Source organism: Acanthopagrus latus, chromosome 6 (genome assembly GCF_904848185.1).
Source record: "Acanthopagrus latus isolate v.2019 chromosome 6, fAcaLat1.1, whole genome shotgun sequence".
Taxonomy (NCBI): Eukaryota; Metazoa; Chordata; class Actinopteri; order Spariformes; family Sparidae; genus Acanthopagrus; species Acanthopagrus latus.
The window spans coordinates 10,651,099-10,671,626 of NC_051044.1; the positions used below are offsets into that span (position 1 = coordinate 10,651,099).

Genomic DNA, 20,528 nt, shown 5'->3' on the forward strand with positions numbered 1-20,528 from the left:
TGTTTAATGTTATTCTTGATTAATATGGTATGGTTATATCGTGTGTAGACTTTGTAAATGACCACCCATGCCTTGAAATCTGTTTCTATGTTAACTCAAATACCTGTCCAATGTTTGCTCGCCTTTTGAGTCTGTTTTTGGTCTCAACCAGCTCATGCAGGAACTATCCGCACGATAATTCTCCTTTGTGTTTAACAGCTAGTTGTTTTTAGCTTTGAGAGCGGTGAGAGTCCACTGAACTGCATTACTATGAAACCCAGTTTTTGACTGACCCCACCCTACTTCGCCCCTTCGCCTCTGATTGGTTGCCTTTGTTGGTTGTGTTGGTTGACTTAAACTCTTAATTCACATAGTTCCTCTAGTGTTTGTCTGTGTTTTTCTTCTGATACAGCAGTTTATGATCTGTAGTTTCCAAGCTAAACAAACCGACCTCTTCACCCTCTCATACGGTCTGCTGCTGCTCCTCCTGGTGTTTCTCTTCACACTTTTGACGAGGTTTTGTGCTGTTCTGGTTTGACTAAACAGTAAGTAAATCGTATATAGGCCACTGACCTCCCTCTCTCTCTCTCGCTCGTTTTTTTTTTTTCTTTCCTTTTTTTTCTGGGAGGAAGGCACCTATCAGTTAAATTCTGCTTTTCTTGGCTTCTCCTGTTGAAAAAACATCACGGATGTATTTAGCACACAGCACCAGGGCCACAACGCTGTTGAGGGTTTCGTCAAAACAAAGCGATAGATGCAAGCCAATCCGAGGCAGTGTAGCGTGGGTCTAGCAAGAAAACCAGTGGGATCCATAAAAAATGCCTCCACAACAGGAAAGTTGTGACCAGAAAACCAAAAGAATATGCTGAAAAAAGCCATAAAGCTCTGAGAGGCAGAGAAGAACTGAGACAGGTGATGACATTTTTTAATGCATTAATATCGATTATAACAACATTAAGGTCAAGGAACAACTACTTTGTGAGGAAAAGACCATAGAAATGGTTAAATACAAGAATTTGCAATTCCTTTAATGCGCAACGATTAAAACTATCAACTGAGAAAATGAATATTGGCTTCCAAAAAGTGATTAGAAATAGAAAAATAACTGCTTGATTCTCTTGAAGACCAAACCGCTTTACTCGCCCCTCCTCTTTGTCTGAATGGAACTTCTTTTTTATTTGAATCAGCGAAAGCAGTTGTGTTGAAAATGGTCATGAGATGTCGAAGATAATTTTCTAATGATCCTGCGTGTGTGTGAGGAGGCAAAGTAACCAAATTGATATTGAGACATTCAAATTGGGTCTCATCCAGTCATAGAGAGAAATTCTTCATCACCTGATGTTTCGTTATGATACTGAGGGGAATTTCTGTAGGTTGAAAAATTGCACCACTGGTTCTTTAAAAGACAATGCAACCACTTTAAACATTTATACACAAGGTAATGCAAAATAACACAGGAAATGGACTAAATTTGACAGCCCGCAGGCGGCACTTAATGGTTGTTGAAGCTGACATAGCATATGCACAGGATTACATAAAAGTATGCAGGTGTGAAACCACAAGTGTGCTTTGTGCCTCACGTGTTAGGTCCAGCGTGTTTAATGCGCCTCGCCTTGTTCACCTTCAGTTTTTGTACGTCTTAAGGCATCTTGCACACAAAACACAATTGCTGTGAGATGATTAACACGTAAGTTGCTAAATGGGCCAAATTTAAAGTGCTGCGGAGCAAATTCAATCAGAATCAGTTTGATTGAAAGTGTTCTGCGTTGACCCGTTGTTCGCAGCGTTTGCAGGCAATATTTTGTTTTGTTATGCATTAATTCAATTTGTGCAGTACAGTCAGCATAAAGAGAAACCTTAACTGATTCTGTACACAAAGCGAAACCCATTTCTTGTTAAAACCACCCACATTTCCTGCTGCTTGTTGCTCCACCGCAGCACCAAAGCTGCAACTGAAACGTTTTGTCTGTGCGCTACGGTGGCTTGGTCTGTGAGAAGCTCGGCGCGTTTGGTTCCCTGTGTTCACGACACGTCGGTTCACCCACAGCACTGACCTCCTCACCTGCCTCAGCTAAAACTCAAAGGACAGCAAAGCACCAGCCAGCTAGTTTCTCATGTGGCCAGATCAACCGTATCCATATTCATGCTCGGATGAAGGTCGGGGATGGTGTCGTTGCTCCGTCACAACAGCAAAGCAACAAGCAAGTACATTTTTTAAGAAAAATAAAAAGTTTTTTTTTTTTTTCAAAGGGTGGATCTTACAAGCCTGTCAGTGATGGGAATTTTCCACTGCATGTATCCACAAATGAACACTCACACATGCTGAGGTTGACCTTATGTTCATCATCGACGAACACGCTCAGCCTGCTGTACATGCACGGTTGTATTTTTCAAAAATCGGTTGCATAAATAACTGTACAAATCATTGATCAAACAGCCACATGCACATTTACACACCCCGAAAAAAAAAAACCATTCAGCACAACTTGATTTGTTTAACCGAGTAGCTGAATCTGACTTAAATATTTCATTATTTCCTTATTAATCTCACCTTGTTTTCACTTATAATGTGTAGCCTGAAGACTGTGTGGACTCAGAAGGTGAATTATCCTTTAAATGCCATTCTGATTTAACAGAGGCAAGTTTAAAGGAGACAGAATATGCTAATTTTCAGGCTCATAATTTTATTATGGATTACTACCAGAACAGGTTTACATGCACACCTCAGTTTTCTCATACTGTCCGGTGCTGCGACGCTGTGCTCCCCCTCCGCCTGAAACGCTCTGTTTTAGCTCCTGTCTCTTTAAAGGCCCTCCATACCCTGTCTCCTCTGATTGGTCAACGCACGCCCCCAGCATTGCTAACAACAACAGAGCAGCTGTGCTAAATCAGTTCTTGGGTGCCAAACTAGGCGCCCGGCATAAATTATGTACAGGTGTGACTCCTTGGCATGGTGCGATGTCACAAAGTCACGGAGTTAAAGGAAGCACTACTGATGAGGCGTTTCAGGAGCAGTGTTTTCTGTGGGAGGGAGGAGCTTCCGTTGGTGTGGACTTTGAATGTTTTGACTTTCAAGACTCTGAAGGAGAGGAAATAAATAAAAAAGCATAATGGGTCTTGAACAGAGTCAGCTGGGCTGATGAATTATCCAGGCTCAATCTCAAAAACATGAGATGTATCAGAATGTATCACAGTTAAATTCTCTTTCACTGAAATGATTGCACTTTTGAACCCAGTACCAAATGGTGTTTTTGCATCACTCTCATTTTGCTCTCTTCTAGATGGATACCACCGCTGACCTCGTCTTTGTCACCCAGCCTGCCATCACTGATGTCATCCATTTTGCCGCTGCAGTAGTCTTTTCAAAATCTATGGAAACCAACGAGACCGCCGCGTTCACCTCTTCTCAGTGGCACCCTCCACCATAAATTGTGGCTTTTCATTCTCTGTTGGCCTCATGACTTTGACTCCGAGACGAGGGATGGGATTAAGGGCGCTGACACAAAGTGTCAAATTGATACTGTCATCTTGCAGTATTTACTACAGAACAGGACACTGACTGCCGGCGAATGTGTGGATGCAGGCGGAGAGGGTATGTAGTGAAAAGGGAAATTCTCTGAAATAAGACGGAAGAAACGGAATATTGTTTTCATGCATGCACGAGTGGAGAGGCGACACCCAAACACACACACAGAAAGCAGATATTCATGAAAAAAAAAAAAAAAACCCTACTGTACGTACACAAAAGGCAAAAAGACGGGGGGCCGTGCGGCTGCACCCCAAAAACCTCTTTTATCTGCCGCTGCATTAAGAATGTATGACTGTGATTTTCATATAATGTGTGTCATATCACAAAGTGGCAGGTTTTCCAATTGTCCAATAATGATCTATTTGGCAATTCAATAGCACTGAGGAGGAGACGGCGGGCAGACGTAAAATGAATTAAACATTGAATGGAGGGATCGTGACAGCTCCATTTCAATCTCTCCTCTCTTCTCTCAGAAAGTCTCCGAGAAGACTTGTGTGCAATTGGGGTAAAATCAGTACTTGGACGGTTGCCTGAGTTTGTGTGCACATTGCATTTCTCTGTTCTCTTTATCTCACACTAGACGCCTACGATGCACCACTTTCACAAGCAAAGCAAACGTCTCCTCGCATCTGCTCTCTTGTTTGTTAAGATAGTTTACTGGCAATATCCACGCTGGCTGGTGTACACTGCATCCATAGCTAATTAGCTAATGCCATTGGAGCCCTGGGCTAAATATAAATATAGGATACAAACGTGACCTTCCTAAGTGCAAGCACACTGTAAGGTACAGTAAGATGTGGGTGTGGGTGGATCTTTTAAAAACAATGATTATCATGTTCTTAGGGAGAGATAAAAAAAAAAAAGAAAAGAAGAAGGTGTGATCGTCTCATTAGAGAAGGGGACGAGAAAGAGACAAAAAGTAAAAAATTAACAGGCATCAGGCGGGATCACTTTTAAACTTTTTTTTTATTATGCAGGTTTGAAATAAAAGAAGCGTTGTGACACAAACAGATGCTGCTGGCAAGGAAAAGAGGAGCAGCATCCAAAAATGTAAAAAAAAAAAAAAAAGAAACAAACAAACAAACAAAAAATCATTGTTGTGGTCTTCATCATGTTTATCAAACCAGAAGAGGGGGCAAAATAAAAACAATAAAATAAAGAATTAAAAAATACACCTCCATTGTAAGAAGCAAAGAGTGATCTAATTTCTCTCATAAATAAGAAAACCTGTCAAATGGCTGATGGGCAACTAGCGGAAAAACAATATATTGATAACCATTTAAAATATTTATCATTACTGGCTTTACAAATAAAATAACTACAATTGGCAGGTTGTTGTTTTTTTTTTTAGGTTTTTTTTTCAAGTTTTTTTTTCTTTTTTTACACAACTTAAAATGTTATAGTTCTGTAACAACGAAAAACTGAAATTATGCTACAGTAAAGAGATAAATACAGATGTCTTTGTCAGCAAAAAATGCATTTCTGTTAATCACACAAAAGAGTTAAAAAGATGAGATCAACACAACCAAACACCAACTAGAAACTTATAAAAATCACCGTAATGTGGATGTGATGGCTCCATTCACATGTTTCATTACTTCACTTCTGCATGTCGAGGAGACAGAATTGACATTATGGTCAGACAAAATAAGAAAAAGCGGGGAAGGGGGATGGGAGGGAGGAGGGAGGAGGAGGAGGGGGAGGAGGGCGTTTTGAGGCAATATCTTTTTTTTTTTTCCTCTTTCCATATTTCATTTTATCTCACAGCGTTTTCTTTCTCTCTTTCTATCTCTTTCCTCTCTATCTCTCACCTGGCTCCTTCCATTTAATGATCTGCAGGACACATATTGTGTATTCAGTTTTTAGATTGAACTTTATTGGAAAAAAACACACCAGTGAGCACAGATTTAATGCAAGAACGAGAGTGTGAAATACTCCTCAGAAATCCAGCTGCACAGGGCTGTTAAAATTCACGAGAAAGACTCGACACTCGAAACACTGAGACACCCTCGCACGCAAGCACACGCACACGCACACACACATACACGCTCAGCTGTGCACGTCGTGAATGGGGTACATTCTAACGTCCAGGCGTATATACACAAACACACACACACACACACATGACACATACACATGCACGCACACACGCGCACAGAATGACTTACATGTAATATTAAAGAAGAAACAAATCTATCTGGACCTCCAATTCCCAATTTGATCCCATAAAAGTGATATTTACAATCACACTGTGACAGTTCAGCAGACCTCAACAGGTCTTTAATATTAAAAAAAGATTATTTTTTTCCTTTTGTTTTTCCCCCTCCCAACCCCAAGCTTTTTTTTTTTTTTTTTTTTTTGTATTCATTTGCAGGCCCTTAAGCAAAGCTACCATAACATCTAAGCCTGCGCTGAACCTACTAGAAGTTAATATTTTTTCTCTACAGTACAGGGCCCGACGCTTAGTGGCAAAAAAAAAAAAAAAGAAAAAAGAAAAAAAATAGAAAAGAAAAGAGGAACAACTTCGCAAGCCAGAAATAAATAAAACAGCACAACAACAACAACAAAAAGGAAAAAAAAAATATATAATAAAAAATAAAAATAAAAAAACACAAAGGAAATTAAAATAATTAAAGAAGAAGAGGAAGAGTATTTTGTTTTCTTCTCATTCTAATTAAAGCTGGATGGTGGTCCCTGAGGGGGGACTCTGATGGTGACACAGAAGATGAGTGCTCTACAGCCCGGCCTGGGCGGAGAAAACACAACTCAGAGAGGAAGGGGTGGGAGGAAGGAGGGAGGGGAGGGCAGGGGAGGGGGGGGCGACTTCATAAGTGCTTGGCAAATCTTTTTAAACAGCAAGAGGACTGCTAATACATTAAGTGGTACAGACAGCAGTCATCTAGTCAAAAAACTCTGGTCACAAGTTCTTCTAGAAACTGAGAGAAAGAAGATTTACATTGACAAAAAAAGGTGGCGGTGGGTGGCGGTGGTGGTGTTCGGGAGGTGGAATGTGTGTGTGTCTTTTTCGTCTGTGTGAGTTTATGTAATTGTACAGCATGTAAAGTGTGACCTGTATGTACGTGTGTGTGTGTGTGTGTGTGTGTGTGTGTGTGTGTGTGTGTGTGTCAGGAGAGGGTTGCGAGGGGGGGAAGGGGTGAGGCGGGGGGGAGATGGGGATGCAGGGGTTGGGTGAGAGTAGACTCCCCGGTGTCGTATTTGTCTACAGAGCATGATCTTCAGTTTTCAGGTGAGGTAGAGTGGCTTGTCCCTGCCAATCATGCTGCCACTGGAGGGGGGGGGGGAAACAGACAAACACGGAGGTTATTAAGAAAGAAAAAGAAGGATTCAAATGCAAAATGAACATTTCTCGACGATGATCCCAAATACTTTTCATCCCCCACCCCCCCCCCACCGATGGCTACGAAACACCCTCTCCCCTCATAGCTGCGACCTCGCTCTGACCGAACCCTGCACACAAACCGAACGTCTCAAAAGCGCTTTAGCACGCCGCAGACTCTGAACGCGTTCCAGTGCTGCAGGACTTGCTCAGCCTGCCAAACAATACCAGTGAAAACTTGTCTAAGGAACATCTGTTTTTTTACTGCCGTCTGACAAACACATGACAAGCCCTATTATCTCACCATTACCTCTCCAGCTGTCTCCTCTGTCTCGCCGGAACGGAGCTGACAATTTTCAACACTTAATATTGTGAAAGCGGTGGGAGAGACGCGATGGCACTATATGCTGATTTCTGATGGAGGTCTGCTTCATGGAAAAAAAAGGGATTGGAACGTATCTATCTGACAAATTTAACCTGAGAACCTTGAATCAAGGAGGTGATAATGGAGTCCTGGCATTTTGTACATTTTCACTGTACATTTTTTTTTCTTTTACTTTTAAAATAACATTTCTATTTTGTTAAACTCCAATCCAAATGTCTTTTAAACTTGTGGCTGTGTTCCAGTACCCATACTACCATACTACTAAGTATGCCTTAAAAATAGATTTAGTATGACACAATAGACCTGATTCACATGGCAGCCATTTTCCTCCAACATCATGTCAAGGCAGGGATCTTGAATGCTGAGATAACGTAGGTTAAGCTCCTGTGTTCCAGATTGCAAGTCGTATAAACGTTACATAATTTGTCATTTACAGCTTCCCAATTGGTCGACCGCTGAAAAAGATGTTGGTTCATAAAAATCTAGAGGAACATTTGGACCACATTTAACTTAAAACAACATTTGACTGCTCGCTAGCCAACGTTAGCATTCAACAACTTCCTCGCTAACGTTACGGATTGATTACTTCCTGTGTGTTTCACTTCTAGGTTTAGCCAGACGTCTCCAAGACGAGTGAGAATTAATCTACGTGTCAAACCATAACCAACCATAACAACATGTCCTACTGCATCCTGTCATGTGTTGCTGTATGCAAGCCAATGTGCTTTTCTGGCTATTCTGACCCACAGTCCTCTGCACAGCGCAAGATATGTCTCATCGACTGAGCCACCAAGTGAAAGCAGAGGCAGATCGTAGCTCAAAGGTAAAGGCGAAATGTTACGACGGCGCAGTGTCTCTCAGCTGTGTACATTCTGCATGCAACAGTGCGCACTCTTTCATAAAAAAAAACGTATTTGATTTGGATCGCAGCTCGCACCAACAAAGGTTATTAATGAAAACAGACCAGGGGGAGCAAATAAAAGAGTCTACTCTGTCTCCACTGACCTGCAGTGGTTGCCACACTCCCGATTGCAGTATTCACTGTCCCAGTCATGGCTCTGAGCCACTCCAGGGCCTGGACCAGGGCCAGGGGCTCCTGGAGACTGGGAACCCCCAATGCTCTTCTGATACTCTGACTGGAGGTGGGAAAAACCCTGGAGAGAAGAGAGACAAAATCAAGTCACCGTTTTAAAAGCATTAACTGTTCCACGGCATGAAAAGTGCATCTCTCCGTTCGTTGCCTTACCTGCTGCCCAGGAGGTGGGGAGTGAAGAGAGGCCTGCAGCCCCATCTGGTGAGAGATGATTGGCTGGGACTGGACCTGCTGCATGCGGATAGGCTGGTTGAGGAGCGAGCTCTGGTGCAGGGAGAGCTGCTGGTGGGGGTGAAGGGGTGGGCTGATCTGGAAGGAGGAAGGGGGAGAGGCACTAATGCTGGGCAGCATCTGCGATTGGCTGAGCGTCTGCGACAGCGCGTGGCGAGGGGCGTGTCCTGCGTAGCTCTGCAGGTCGGCGAGTGGGAAGGCCCCGGGGCCCAGGTAGGGCGACGAAGGCTGGGGGGGAGGTGGCACACTGTACAGGGGCGGGTTGGCTGGCATCATGTGTGGAGAAGCCTGGCTCGTCTGGGCACTTTTTGACTCCACGGGATCATTATATGTCTGGAGGGGAGGGGAGGGAGGAGAGGCTCATTACAAAAACAGATTCTTGTAGTTTTTTTTTTGCACTCGGGCTAAACCCATGTCCAAACTTCCTACTTACAGCACTGAAAGGATGAAATGATGGTATGCAGTATTTTGAGACAGATATGAGCATGCATGTAACAGCTGACGGAGGAGCTGATAGTGGCTAAGTGATATAACTGTCCCATAATTCTTTGTGCCTCCTCTCTCCCACAGAGACGACCCTCTCGGGGGAATTTTTCAAAACAATATGTCAATACAGCAAAAAGCAAAATAAGCAGCTGGCATCAGCAAATTCAAAGACAATTATTTAAATAACTTCAGGAGATAAGTTTAAAAGTGACATCGTCCTTCTTCCAAGAAACTTTCGTTTGATGTACAATGTGGTTGTAAATGATGCACTAATCCTGTTCTGTTCATTACCTTAAAGGGACAGTTCACCCCCCAAATCAAAAATATATATTTTGCCGTTATTCCATCAAACATTTTTTTGATTGGAGTTCGAGAGTTTTGGAGATAAAAGATGGCACTGTGGTGCTCAAAGCTTGCTAAAATCTTTCTTTCTACCAAACTACACCTTGCCTTGTGCATCTACCCCAAACGCCAGGAGGAGCGCCACGCTTGGAAGCCAATTTTACTTTTTTGGGAGTGTCACAACCCCTTGAGAAATCACTCTCATAATTTGATCCATGTAATCCAATAAGGTTTGGAAAGCTAGCTGAGGGCTAAACCAGAAGTTAGCCAGCTCAACCGATGGAGGGCTGAGGGCCCCGTTCACCAGTCGACCCAAGCTTCTTTATGCATGATGATACATTTGGTGGCTGTAGTTTGGTCCAAATAAAGATCTCTGTATTATCTTGAGTAACCACTTTGTGATTTTGGGAAAGAGACATTGTTGTTGGGTTGTAAAAAAAAATCCTTTTGATGACGCATTATGCTTAGTCCATCTCCAAAACTCTGTGACTCGCACCAAAACCATCTAGATGGAAAAACTGCACAACAGATTAGAAAATGTCTTTGGGCGCACTGTCCCTTTAAGTACTAGCACTATGTTCAACCACACCACCATTTGTGGCTCCTCATGATCAACACTCTGCTCCACTTCTCTGCATTTATATATTCCACACAAACCACTGTTGATGCCTGTGAGACCCCGACACACACATTTATTCTGCAGGCCTCTCCGTCTCCCTTTTTCTTTCATGAGGTGGTGTATGTATGAAATACATCCACTGTTTCTCATTAACTGTCAGACTGGCTGGAGTGATGTGCACTGGTCTGCTATTTAGTAATGGCTCACATCCATCCCCCTGAACCCCCGAAATAATCAATGGAACGGGATGGAGGGATGGATAAAAGAGAGGGACAGACACATTTGCAGGGTCAAGTGGAAAATGAAATACTGAAGAAACGGAGCGGAGGGGGGAGAGGACGGGCGTGATTTGTTGAGCCATGTTTTTATTTGAAGGGGAGATTTTTAGAATATATTTCGGTAACACTATTCCATATTCATCAGAGGAAATGTACAAAGAGTATACGTGTTAAATGCGGGCTGAAACACTTATGAAAATCTGCAACATTTACCACATAACGTCACTTTTTTTTCTAATTTACACTTTTTTTTTCTTTTCCAATCACATTCTGCACTTGGGAGTTCTTTTTTTTTTTCTGACTGAAAGCGAACACAAAGAGAAGTGGCTCGGCATACAGTGGGAAGCAATCAAACTTTTGTGTCTTTCTTCTTCTCCTAAACAAACCGGCATGAGTCACAAAACAAAAAGGCAACAGGTGCACGCTGGAGATGCGAATCCTTCAAATGATACTCCAATTACCTCCAATTCCACCCACCCCAATTCACTTTGAAAAGACTCCTTCATTGGTAATTAAAAAAAGAGAGTCGCGTTGAATCGTGAGACTCAGCCCTGCATTCAGATTGGCTGGTCCTGAATGAGTGAGACGGTGGGGGTGGGGGGCTGGGTTGTTGGTTTGGTTGCAGGTTTATTTTTGTCAGTCAGTCAGTCAGTTTTTTTTTTTTTTTTTTTTTTTGACTGGCAATCTACCAAACGTATAGTATCAATCAAGCCTCTGTATAGGAGCTCTGACATGAATGTCTAATTGCGGCGAAGACAAGAGATGAGAATAGTCTTTTTAGTTGAAAGTGTGCCACAGTGAAGAGGCTGATGAATTAACTATTCATGCCTTAATCAAGGTGCTTGTTTTCGGCCCATGAGCACGAGAGGAAGTGTGGCGCTGTGCGGAGGGGTGGTGGGGTGGTGGAGTGGTGGAGGGGGGGAGGAAGGAGGACGCGGAGAGAGAGGGAGGGTGGAAGAGGAGGAGCTTTGGTATATGCTAATGCAATTTAGACTTGTGTTTTTTCCCAAAACAATGCGGAAACAGCGGAATGAAACGCACACGCACAAACAGATTGAAACACCCCCCCCTCCCTACTTTGCACTGTGATAACTATTGTATAAGCACTGCAGATGTAAGGAAAGTTGGGAAAGGGGTGGTGGTGGCGGTGGGAGGGCATGTGAGCTTTTTAAAAAGTTGAACTTTTTTTCCAGTGTGGGTTTTTTTTTTTAAGTTCTTTTTTGTTCATGTTATACAAACACAGGTAGAGAGGTGTTAATGCTCCGAGCTAAACTGGAGTAACCTGCAGCAAAGAGAAGGGAGCAGTGGGTGTGAGCAAACCTCAGCCAACACATTAGCCGCCCATCAGGGAGGACAGAAGCACCGGGAGGACAGCAAATGATAGGTAATGTCCACTTCTACTCTTACATGTGCACAAACGCATGCACGCACACACACACATACACACACACACACACACACACACACACACACACACGCACGTAATGTTACTTTTCATTTCTCCCCAGGTTGCAAATCGGGTGTGTTTAAGGCCTAATTTTCACTGTTCTCCTCCAGGCACACACACACACACACACACACACAGTATAGGATACACACACAAATATACTAACCCCTCTTTGTGCTGCAAGTGGACCCTTTGCTCAGAATAAGAGTGAGAGGAATTCTGTCTAATTTATCATCCCTTATATCGCCGCTGACCCATGTATATCAAAGACATGACCCCCACGGTTACCTTGGAAACCAGACTGGCTCTGTAGGCGGCCAGGGCTTTCAGGTACTCCTTCTTAGCAGCCTCTGTTTTCCTCTTGTAGCTCTGCAGGAGCAAACACAACAACAACAACGATTGATTACAAGGTGACGCCACAGGCTAAAATGACCCTGCGGTCCACGCTGACTGAAGGGGATGAGATTTTTTGGGAGTCACGGTGCGATTGCGTGACCCCGGCAGTCCACCCTGAACGATAAGAAAAAAAACAAACAAAAATACACATCAGATGCATTCATTGAGCTGTTATCAAGTCAAGGGGATTCAACCATTTGCATGACGTTGCCGCACTCCAAGCGTTTACTCCTTCCAAACAGTCCAGGGTGAAATGCATGTGTGCTGTAAAGTGAAAAAGGCAGTTTGAAATATAACGGAGCTAAATGAGGAGCGAGAAGCTGTTTGTCATTTCCTGCACTGCACTGCTTTCTTTTTTTTTTTTTTTTTTAGCCTCTTCCCTCTATTAAGAGTTGTTGCTCATCTCTTAATCAGAGCTGATGTCCCAGCAAATCATTCAGAGGAGGAAAGGGAGTGGGAAAAGAAGACAAAAATAAATAAAGAAAAGAATTCAAAACAGCATTAGAAGAGAGGCAATCTCAAGCCTCCTGAATGAACCTCAAATGATGCGTTAAGACAGGGAATTCGAGTTAATGTCATCACATGTCACTCACGGGCTCTTTATGGCTGCCACCGCCTTTTTGATGCGGGGGGGAAAACAAGTCGCAAGAAGAAAAAAAAAAAAGTCCACCCTTAAATCGATGAGGAAGACTCAGATCTCGGCTCCTCTCTGGAGCATTTTAATATGAAGGAGAGTGTGTGTGTGTGTGTGTGTGTGTGTGTGTGTGTGTGTGTGTGCGTGAATGCAGCGGGTAATTACTGATCCTCAGCGAGAGACTGTCTGTGGCTCCATGGACGGGGTCATTTCTTTTCAAAGAGGTGGGGTAGAATAACCATTAAGCATTCATGTGTTGCCAAATGCACATAGGCTGGCAGCTGCTAACACAGTCAATAAACAAACAGACGTACACAGAGAAGAGCAAACAGACCCGGGATGAAGATGGATACAATCTCTTGCTCAAACAGCTGATGTTTATCCTCTCACTCATCCCTATTTACAATATTATTATTATTTCCCCTTTCCGCGAGGCTCACGCAGGTAGTTTGGAACAAAACTCCGTCGGATTAGTACACTCGAAAAACACAGATTTTCGGTTTAATCTTCGTTAAGCGTTACATCTCTGAGAAAAAAAACAAGACAAAACAGAAAGACAACAAGTGACAACCTGCCCCCGTCACCCCTTAAATATTGATTGAGCCGCGGCTGCCTCTTTAATGAACCCCAAACTACTCCCAGCAGCTTTAATTTCAAATTAATTTAACACAGCTAATGATTCGCGCGACGACGGATACTTTTAAATAAATTACCATGCCTAAGGATGTCTAATTATTCCAAAGTGAGTGGATTCATTAGCAATTGAAGCCGTCAGAGGCTGCAGGTCAGTATGAATTAAAAATAACAAAGCTGCGAGGGGGAAAGCATATGCCTCCGTCGTAATCCTGACACGGAGGTGTCCCGCCTGAATTAGCCCCTAATTGTACCTTAATGAAATGTTCTTGTTTGATAACCAGTTAATTACAGGAGACAATAACTCCGCACCCTGCTGACACTGAAGGGAGTGATTACCCCGACGACCGAAAGACAGAACGACCTGTGAGAAGAGGGAGGAGGAGAGAATGAGTAGGGAGGAGGAGGAGGAGGAGGAGGGGGAGGAAACAAACGGGAAGTAGATAAGGTGTAGAGTAGAGGAGAGGAAGAACAAGGAGGAGAAAGGGGGTAAATAAAAGTAGGAAAGGATAGATGGGGAAGGAAGTAAGGAAAGGAAGAAAAGAAGGAAGGTAAAGGAAGAGTGGGGAGGAGAGGAGATGGGATGCGATGAGATGAGAGGAGAAGAGAGGAGAGCAAGAACAAGGAGGAGAAAAGGAGGAAATAAAAGTAGGAAAGGACAGGATAATGGGGAAGTAAGTAAGGAAATGAAGAAAAGAAGGAGGGTAATGGAAGAGCAGGGAGGAGAGGAAGGAGGGTAACAGCAGAGTAGAGAGGAGAGGAAAGGAGAGGAGGTATTAAAAAGAAGCAGAAGTGACGTGAAAGCTGGACAAAAAGGAAGACTTAAAAAAATGGATGAAGATGGACAGACGCTAAAACTCCTTCAGAAGAAGTTTCATATCCCCGCGTGTCACTAAAGCAAAGTGACGGTTTTTCTTCTTCTCCTCTCTCCGACCTTTCACCGACACACAACTCCAACACAGCAGAGTCTATTAAATAAGGCTAAGGTCTCTCCTCCCTCCCTACCCGACTCTATTATCACTGATCCTCCTCCCCACCCGCTACAAAAAAAAACAAAAAAACAAAAAACAAATTGATCTTAATCTTGAATAAGAAAAAACAAGAAAAATGTTCTTTTGTGTTTCTGGGGCAGCTTTAACATGTAGTCACCTTGAGGAATAACGCAGCCCAAATAAATGCATTGATCTCACACTATAAAACAAAGGCCTTCGGGAATTTTAAAAAAACACAAAAACAAAACTATGCATAGGGTGCAGGCATTCGAAAACATCTTAATACACACACAAAAAAAGAAAATATGAACATAAACATGAATAAAAAGAAGACGCTTTGTTCTGGCGAACTCAAGGGCTGCACTGGAGAATACACAACAGCACAAGCGAGGTGCATGCTGAAGGAACCACAAAAAAAAAAAAAAAGGGACAAACATCACAACAAATGAAACTTCTGATCGCTCCTTCAATAAAATGCAGCGATAAAACATGCATTCCCCCCTCGATGCGTTTATGTGGATCCTGCTGCCGCGTGGCGTGTTTGAGAAGTACTATAGGTAATTGGAAACAGAGGGGGCCGACGTTCTAGTTAAAACAAAGCCGTGTGTAGGGGAAAGGGGTTGTGTTTACATTCTCCTGCATGGCTCCAGAGGGTCTGACTGCGACATTATAGAACACACCTCATCGGTCCTATAGACGTGACGTGACAGCCGACGGAGTGGGAGGGGTGGGGAAGAGACGTAACAGCGTATATATCAAGAGATAGAAAATGCACTTCACTCGAACGTTACCGGTCAGCTGCTGCGGATAAAGAAACACCACAACGCGTTGCCACATTCCAACGACATCACAGAAACGTTAGTATCTTTTGAGAGCAGCTGAATCGGTGCCACGCGGTGGAAAGGTGACAGTGCGAGAGTCACGGAGAATAATTAGAGCAATCACCGTGTTATTGCCCAGACAGGGGTACTACATTTCATTCCATAATGACATCATTACCTCAAGTTAATTACGTATCTTGCGAGGTGACACGTTTGATTAAACACATGAATGCACAAACAAATCAAAGAATTAGCCACGGAACGGCACAATAAATGGACGCATTTTTTTTTTTTGTTCTGTTGTTTTTTAATGATGGGATTGCCTTTTTGTGGGTTTGTGTTTTTTTTTTTTTTTTCCTGTTCGTCCGTCTCTGGTTCCCAGGTAATGCTGTGAAGGACAAATGCATTTAGAGGGAGAGAGAGAGAGAGAGAGAGAGAGAGAAGGAGGGAGAGAGAGAAGAAGAGAGAGAGAAAGGGAGAGGAACATCCACGGTGCGAGATCTAAGGTGGAAAAGGAATCCGGGACGTAAGGGGTTAAGGAGCACAAACAATAACATTTCAGGAGCAGATGTCCTTGAGGCAAAACCAAGGACAAGGCAATTGCTAATCTTGTATTCCCAGCATGATCAAATCACCAGGCAACAGATATAAATAAAAGGACAGGAAATGAGGAATTCACATTCAAGGGTGTCAGCGGCGAAATGAAGATTCATGGTGAAGAGCCGCGGTGAAGGCGGCAAAAATTAACTGCAAATAAAAGGGACAGACGGCCTCCAAAGTCCGGTGTGTAAAGTAGGGGTTCGGTCGGGAGAGAGAGAGACAGAGAAAGAGAGAGAGAGAGAGAGAGAGAGAGAGAGAAAACACACACACATGCTAGATGGGGTCTGGTCGACGGGAGAGGCTGGGGCTGAGGAGAATGGGCTGCACTTTGTCATGGAGACAGGTGCTTTTATTTGACACCCAATAGGCTGCGCCCCTGACTGGGTATTCTAAAAATATGAGTCTGCGCATGATCATCAGACTGTCTCGTTTTCCATTCATTTCACACCATCATTTGTTACCGCAAACACACAGGAACCCCTTTTGACTTTGTCTGCCGGTGTGGAATGCTACAAAAACGAAATAGAAGAAATGTGCCGCGCAGGAGCCACTTCAAGCCGCAGTAAATGTTAATGCAGCTCCATATGCACAGGTCAGCCGGTAATAAAATTAAATTGGCCCCTGAAAAATACTCAGGGAAGTGTATTCCTACACTGCTGATGGTGGGAAACTTTTCCTGCTTTCTTTCAGCGTATATAATTTTCACTGCATTAAGAGATTTCCTCGCAGTGGATCCGGCAGTGTTGGTGCATGTCTAATTCACAGATAAACATGCAAAGACAACGATTACAAGGCATCGGATCCACTACGCATCATTTACGCAGTTTAGCAAAGCACAGACACATTTCGAAATTAAAAGCTCCAGCTGCATTTTCAGTTAAAGGGTAACTCCACCAATTTTACACATTAAAGTGTGTTCATAGGTCTCGGGGAGTACCACTAATACAAGTGCTGTAGTATAAAGCTTGCTGTGGCTCCTGAGGAAGCTGTGTGCGATCTGATAAACTGCCTCCTGTGATGTCACTCAGTGGCATTGTGGGTGACTGTAGGCGACTCCTTCTAGAAAAGCAGTCCACTGGTTTAACATTGCGCCCCAACAACACTATTGGACTGGATTGGTTGGATTGTGGATCGTGAAGACAAATTAATTTCTCTTTCTTATTCCACGTATCCATTCTTCCTTTTCAAAGCCTGGCGCCTACATTACCCACAGTGCAGCTTAGCCGCTGAGTGACATCACTGGAGGCAATTTATCAGATCACATGCAGCATCCAATACGACTACTTTTCTCACATATGTAGCAGTACTCCCCAAGGCCTCTCAGTGTACTATAATGTGTAAAATTGGTGGACTTGCTCTTTAGCGCTTTCTAATTGGTCCCTGCCAGCTCGCTGTATTAACTAGCGGGGAGGACATGATGTTGTGACAAGCAACACCGGAGCTGTTAAATGTTAAAATCTTTGCAGTCAGATAGTCTCCGCAGTGTGTTGCAACAGACGGACTCAGGTATCTCCTAATGCTCTGCAGAATCCACAGTATATGTAGTGAACCTGACCTGTGAATTTGGATGGCCCTGACCTAAAAAAATGGAAACTAGGCTGTTGGAGCAGTAGTAGTCGCATTTCAGGCTAGTAGCTGACATGTGAACATGTGCTTCATCATTTAACTGGTATCATCTATAGGTCTACCCAGTGCAGTGAAGAAAAACAGAAAGGCATGAAAATACTCTGCAGCACTTATATAATGCTCTTTAACCAGCGCGCTTTACCATTTCATTCCCATTCACCCATTTGCATGAGCACGTAGACAACACTGACAGCGAGCTACCATGCGGTGACCAGTGGGAGCAATTCGGGGTTCAGCGTCTTGTCAAATTAAGTTCATTCAATTTAATGTACAGCTTCGTAAATAATACTCTTACTCTTGTGATCCAAAACATTGATCTGCGGCTCAATTCTATGAATAGTATCAATTTCAGTCTAAAATAAACATATTCTGATTAGCCACACCCATGTTTGCCTGTAAGCACCACCCACTTCCTGCGTAAACCCCGCCCGTTCAGAGTACGAATACGAATGCAGATCATTTAGTTGGTTCGAACAGGTACAGTCTCAGATGAAAGTGTACGCGCTCATCCCTACCTCTGAGGACAAAGATCAATGAACAGTACATTCTCCATACTCTGAGCGAACACAGTATTGATCTACCTGTTTCTGCTCCTCTCCCAGTCCGTCCCACATGGAGGCTACTATCTTGGATACGTCTCCGAAGGTGGCGTTGGGATTCTGTCCTTTAATGGCTGCCTGGGTGTCTCTGAAGAACAAGGCGTAGGCTGACACGGGCTTTGTGGGCTCGTTGGGGTCCTTCTTCTTCTTCTTCTTCTGGGGTTTGGGCTTGGGCTTCATCATCTCTGAAGACGGCCGCTTCTCGCCCGTGATCTGGAAGACCATCAAAAGCACACCAAAAACAAAACGGCTTATTGACACCGTAGATGACAGGAGCGAACAGTTTCATCCGTGACAAATGTTCATAACACTGGGTCCAGGTGAAGCATGCAAACTTCATTAAATCCATAATTCAAACTCGCACGTTCAGTGTTTGGATATTGCAGCAATGTTTCACTGACGGCGACACTTGGACACAGAGGGGTGGTTGACAGGGTTTTTGTCTGCCTTTGCTTTGTCAAAAAATAACATCTGTTGGTTGAATTTATCAAAACCCTTTCAAATCTTTATTTTTCAGTTGTTCAGCAAGTCATAAATTCTGACTTTTCATGCGCCGGGTGAAAGGAATTTTAAATCGCCTGCTGTATCGGCTCTGGCTTTGATGTGGTCTCAGAATGAATTGGGGAGAGCAAATGGAATTACTTACTGATAGGAGAGGTGGTAATCATTTTTATTCACACACACACACAGTGAGCAGCACAGCAGAGGTGCATAGGCAGGGAAATACATTTTCTTTAACTAAAGAATCCCCCTTCTTGTTGTACTGTATCAGCGCGAGCCAGCGTTTAAACACACGATGAATCTGAAACACTGTGCCGGTGATGGCAGATTCAATTATACACTCATTCGCGTTCCCCTGACAGAAACGGAGCAGATCCACAGAGACGTTGGGTTTGGTGGCCAATTTATGAAAGCAGTTTTGTGCATTTACATAAACCAAATGAATGTAAACAAGTTTCCTGCTCTTCCTATGTAAATGATCGAGTGATTGAAATGAAGGAGTGACCTGCGTAGAACTCCAGTGACAAAACTGCTGCGATCACCCAAACACTTCTCTGTTGTTCACAATCGGCCCATTAAATCAGTCCTTCACAGATGAAAATAAAGTTTGCTTCACTTTTGAGATGAACAAAATACAACATAGTCACCAGAATAAAAGGCATTGTTAATTTCCACAAACCACTGAAATGTTGCATTTGTACATTTTATACATATCGTATTTTGTACGTTATTAAATGTTTTACTTTGTAAGGATCATCCTCCCGTGTTACTTCCTGTCTTGTTTTGACTTTCCCTCCCTTGTGATTGCACTTGATTGAGTTTCACCTGTCCCCGATTAGCCTCCTGTGTATTTAACTTGTGTGTTTTCCCCTTTTCAGTTGGTTTGCTGGTGCTTGCACTGTTTGTTCCTTTTTGTCTCATCTGAGTTGTTTCATCTTAATTCGACTTCTGGAAGTTTTGTATTTCCTTGGTTCTTGGTTTTTCCTTCGTGCCTGCCACGTGCCTGTTTTTTTTTTTAATCAGCTTTTCATTTGAGCTTGCTGAAGTCTGCATTTTGGGTCCTTTCTGCTACAGTTTAACACTTTTATATCAGGACGTTGAGGGGATGGCGGTGGCATGACAGCTATGCGAAATACCAGCCCAGCTGGAGACCACTGTTAAAAATGGCATTTCGACCATTTGCAAACATGAAACCTCGGAAGGTTTTTAACAACAAGTCAGCCATGTTAGGGGAAACAAAACTAGACTATAACTATGAAAAAAAAAACTAACTATAACCTTGGGACAATCCCTAGCCATGTTTTGTAATGACCAAAACAGGTATTTTAAGCAAGAAAATGACCTTTTCCAAACCCTTGTCAAACATTTGTATTTCCTAGACCTAACTAGCCCTTAGGCAGAGCACTGTCATGACATAAAACCCAAATTTAAAGTTTCAACATAAACATACACTGCCAACTTTCAGTCTGGTAGCTGGGTTGCAATCTATCGAAATCACTTCAGGGAAAAGGATTTCATGTGATGTCTCGCATCGTGTGTGTGTGTGTGTGTGTATGTGTGTGAAAGAGTTTGCCCTCAATCTTACAAACATGCCTCAGTGGCGATGGATTGCCAGCTATTTGCAACTGTGTAATTTGAAGGGCAAAATTATCTGCCACAAAAAAGGGCCGAGAGAAGATTTTGGAAATGTGCTGCCCAGAGAAAATAATACAAAAAAAAAAATTGAATTAAAAATTGTTTCTACACTCACATTCAAAATATTCTAATATTTTCAAATGTGACACCACACTCCAACACATCATTACATGCACTGCAATTTTTTTTCTTCTTTTTTTTTTTTTTTTTTTTTAAATGGCATCAGCTCCCCTCAACGGCAACATTTTGCAACCGTGTGAGTTTTCCAGCCAGCCAAATAAAAAAAAAAAAAGCACAAGCATGGCCCCCCTCTGAATTCCTGTTTAAACTCAACACTACAGTCAGCATGCGAGCCATCTCTCTGC

General features: G+C 43.0%; 1 protein-coding gene across 5 annotated transcripts in view; it reads right to left on the reverse strand.

Annotated features, from left to right (window-relative positions):
* Positions 1 to 4,455: 4,455 nt before the first annotated feature.
* Positions 4,456 to 20,528, reverse strand: part of tox2 (TOX high mobility group box family member 2) — a 130,789-nt gene continuing 114,716 nt past the window's right edge. For 3 of the 5 annotated variants that reach the window (XM_037102244.1, XM_037102245.1, XM_037102242.1), the window contains 5 exons: positions 18,010 to 18,252; positions 12,015 to 12,095; positions 8,477 to 8,887; positions 8,236 to 8,384; positions 4,456 to 6,794 (listed from right to left, as the gene is read on the reverse strand). In XM_037102244.1, coding sequence (XP_036958139.1) covers positions 6,752 to 6,794; positions 8,236 to 8,384; positions 8,477 to 8,887; positions 12,015 to 12,095; positions 18,010 to 18,252 — 927 coding nt within the window. In that variant the 3' untranslated portion in view covers positions 4,456 to 6,751. The remainder of the gene's footprint in view (positions 6,795 to 8,235; positions 8,385 to 8,476; positions 8,888 to 12,014; positions 12,096 to 18,009; positions 18,253 to 20,528) is intronic. The other 2 variants (XM_037102246.1, XM_037102243.1) reach the window with 1 other exon arrangement.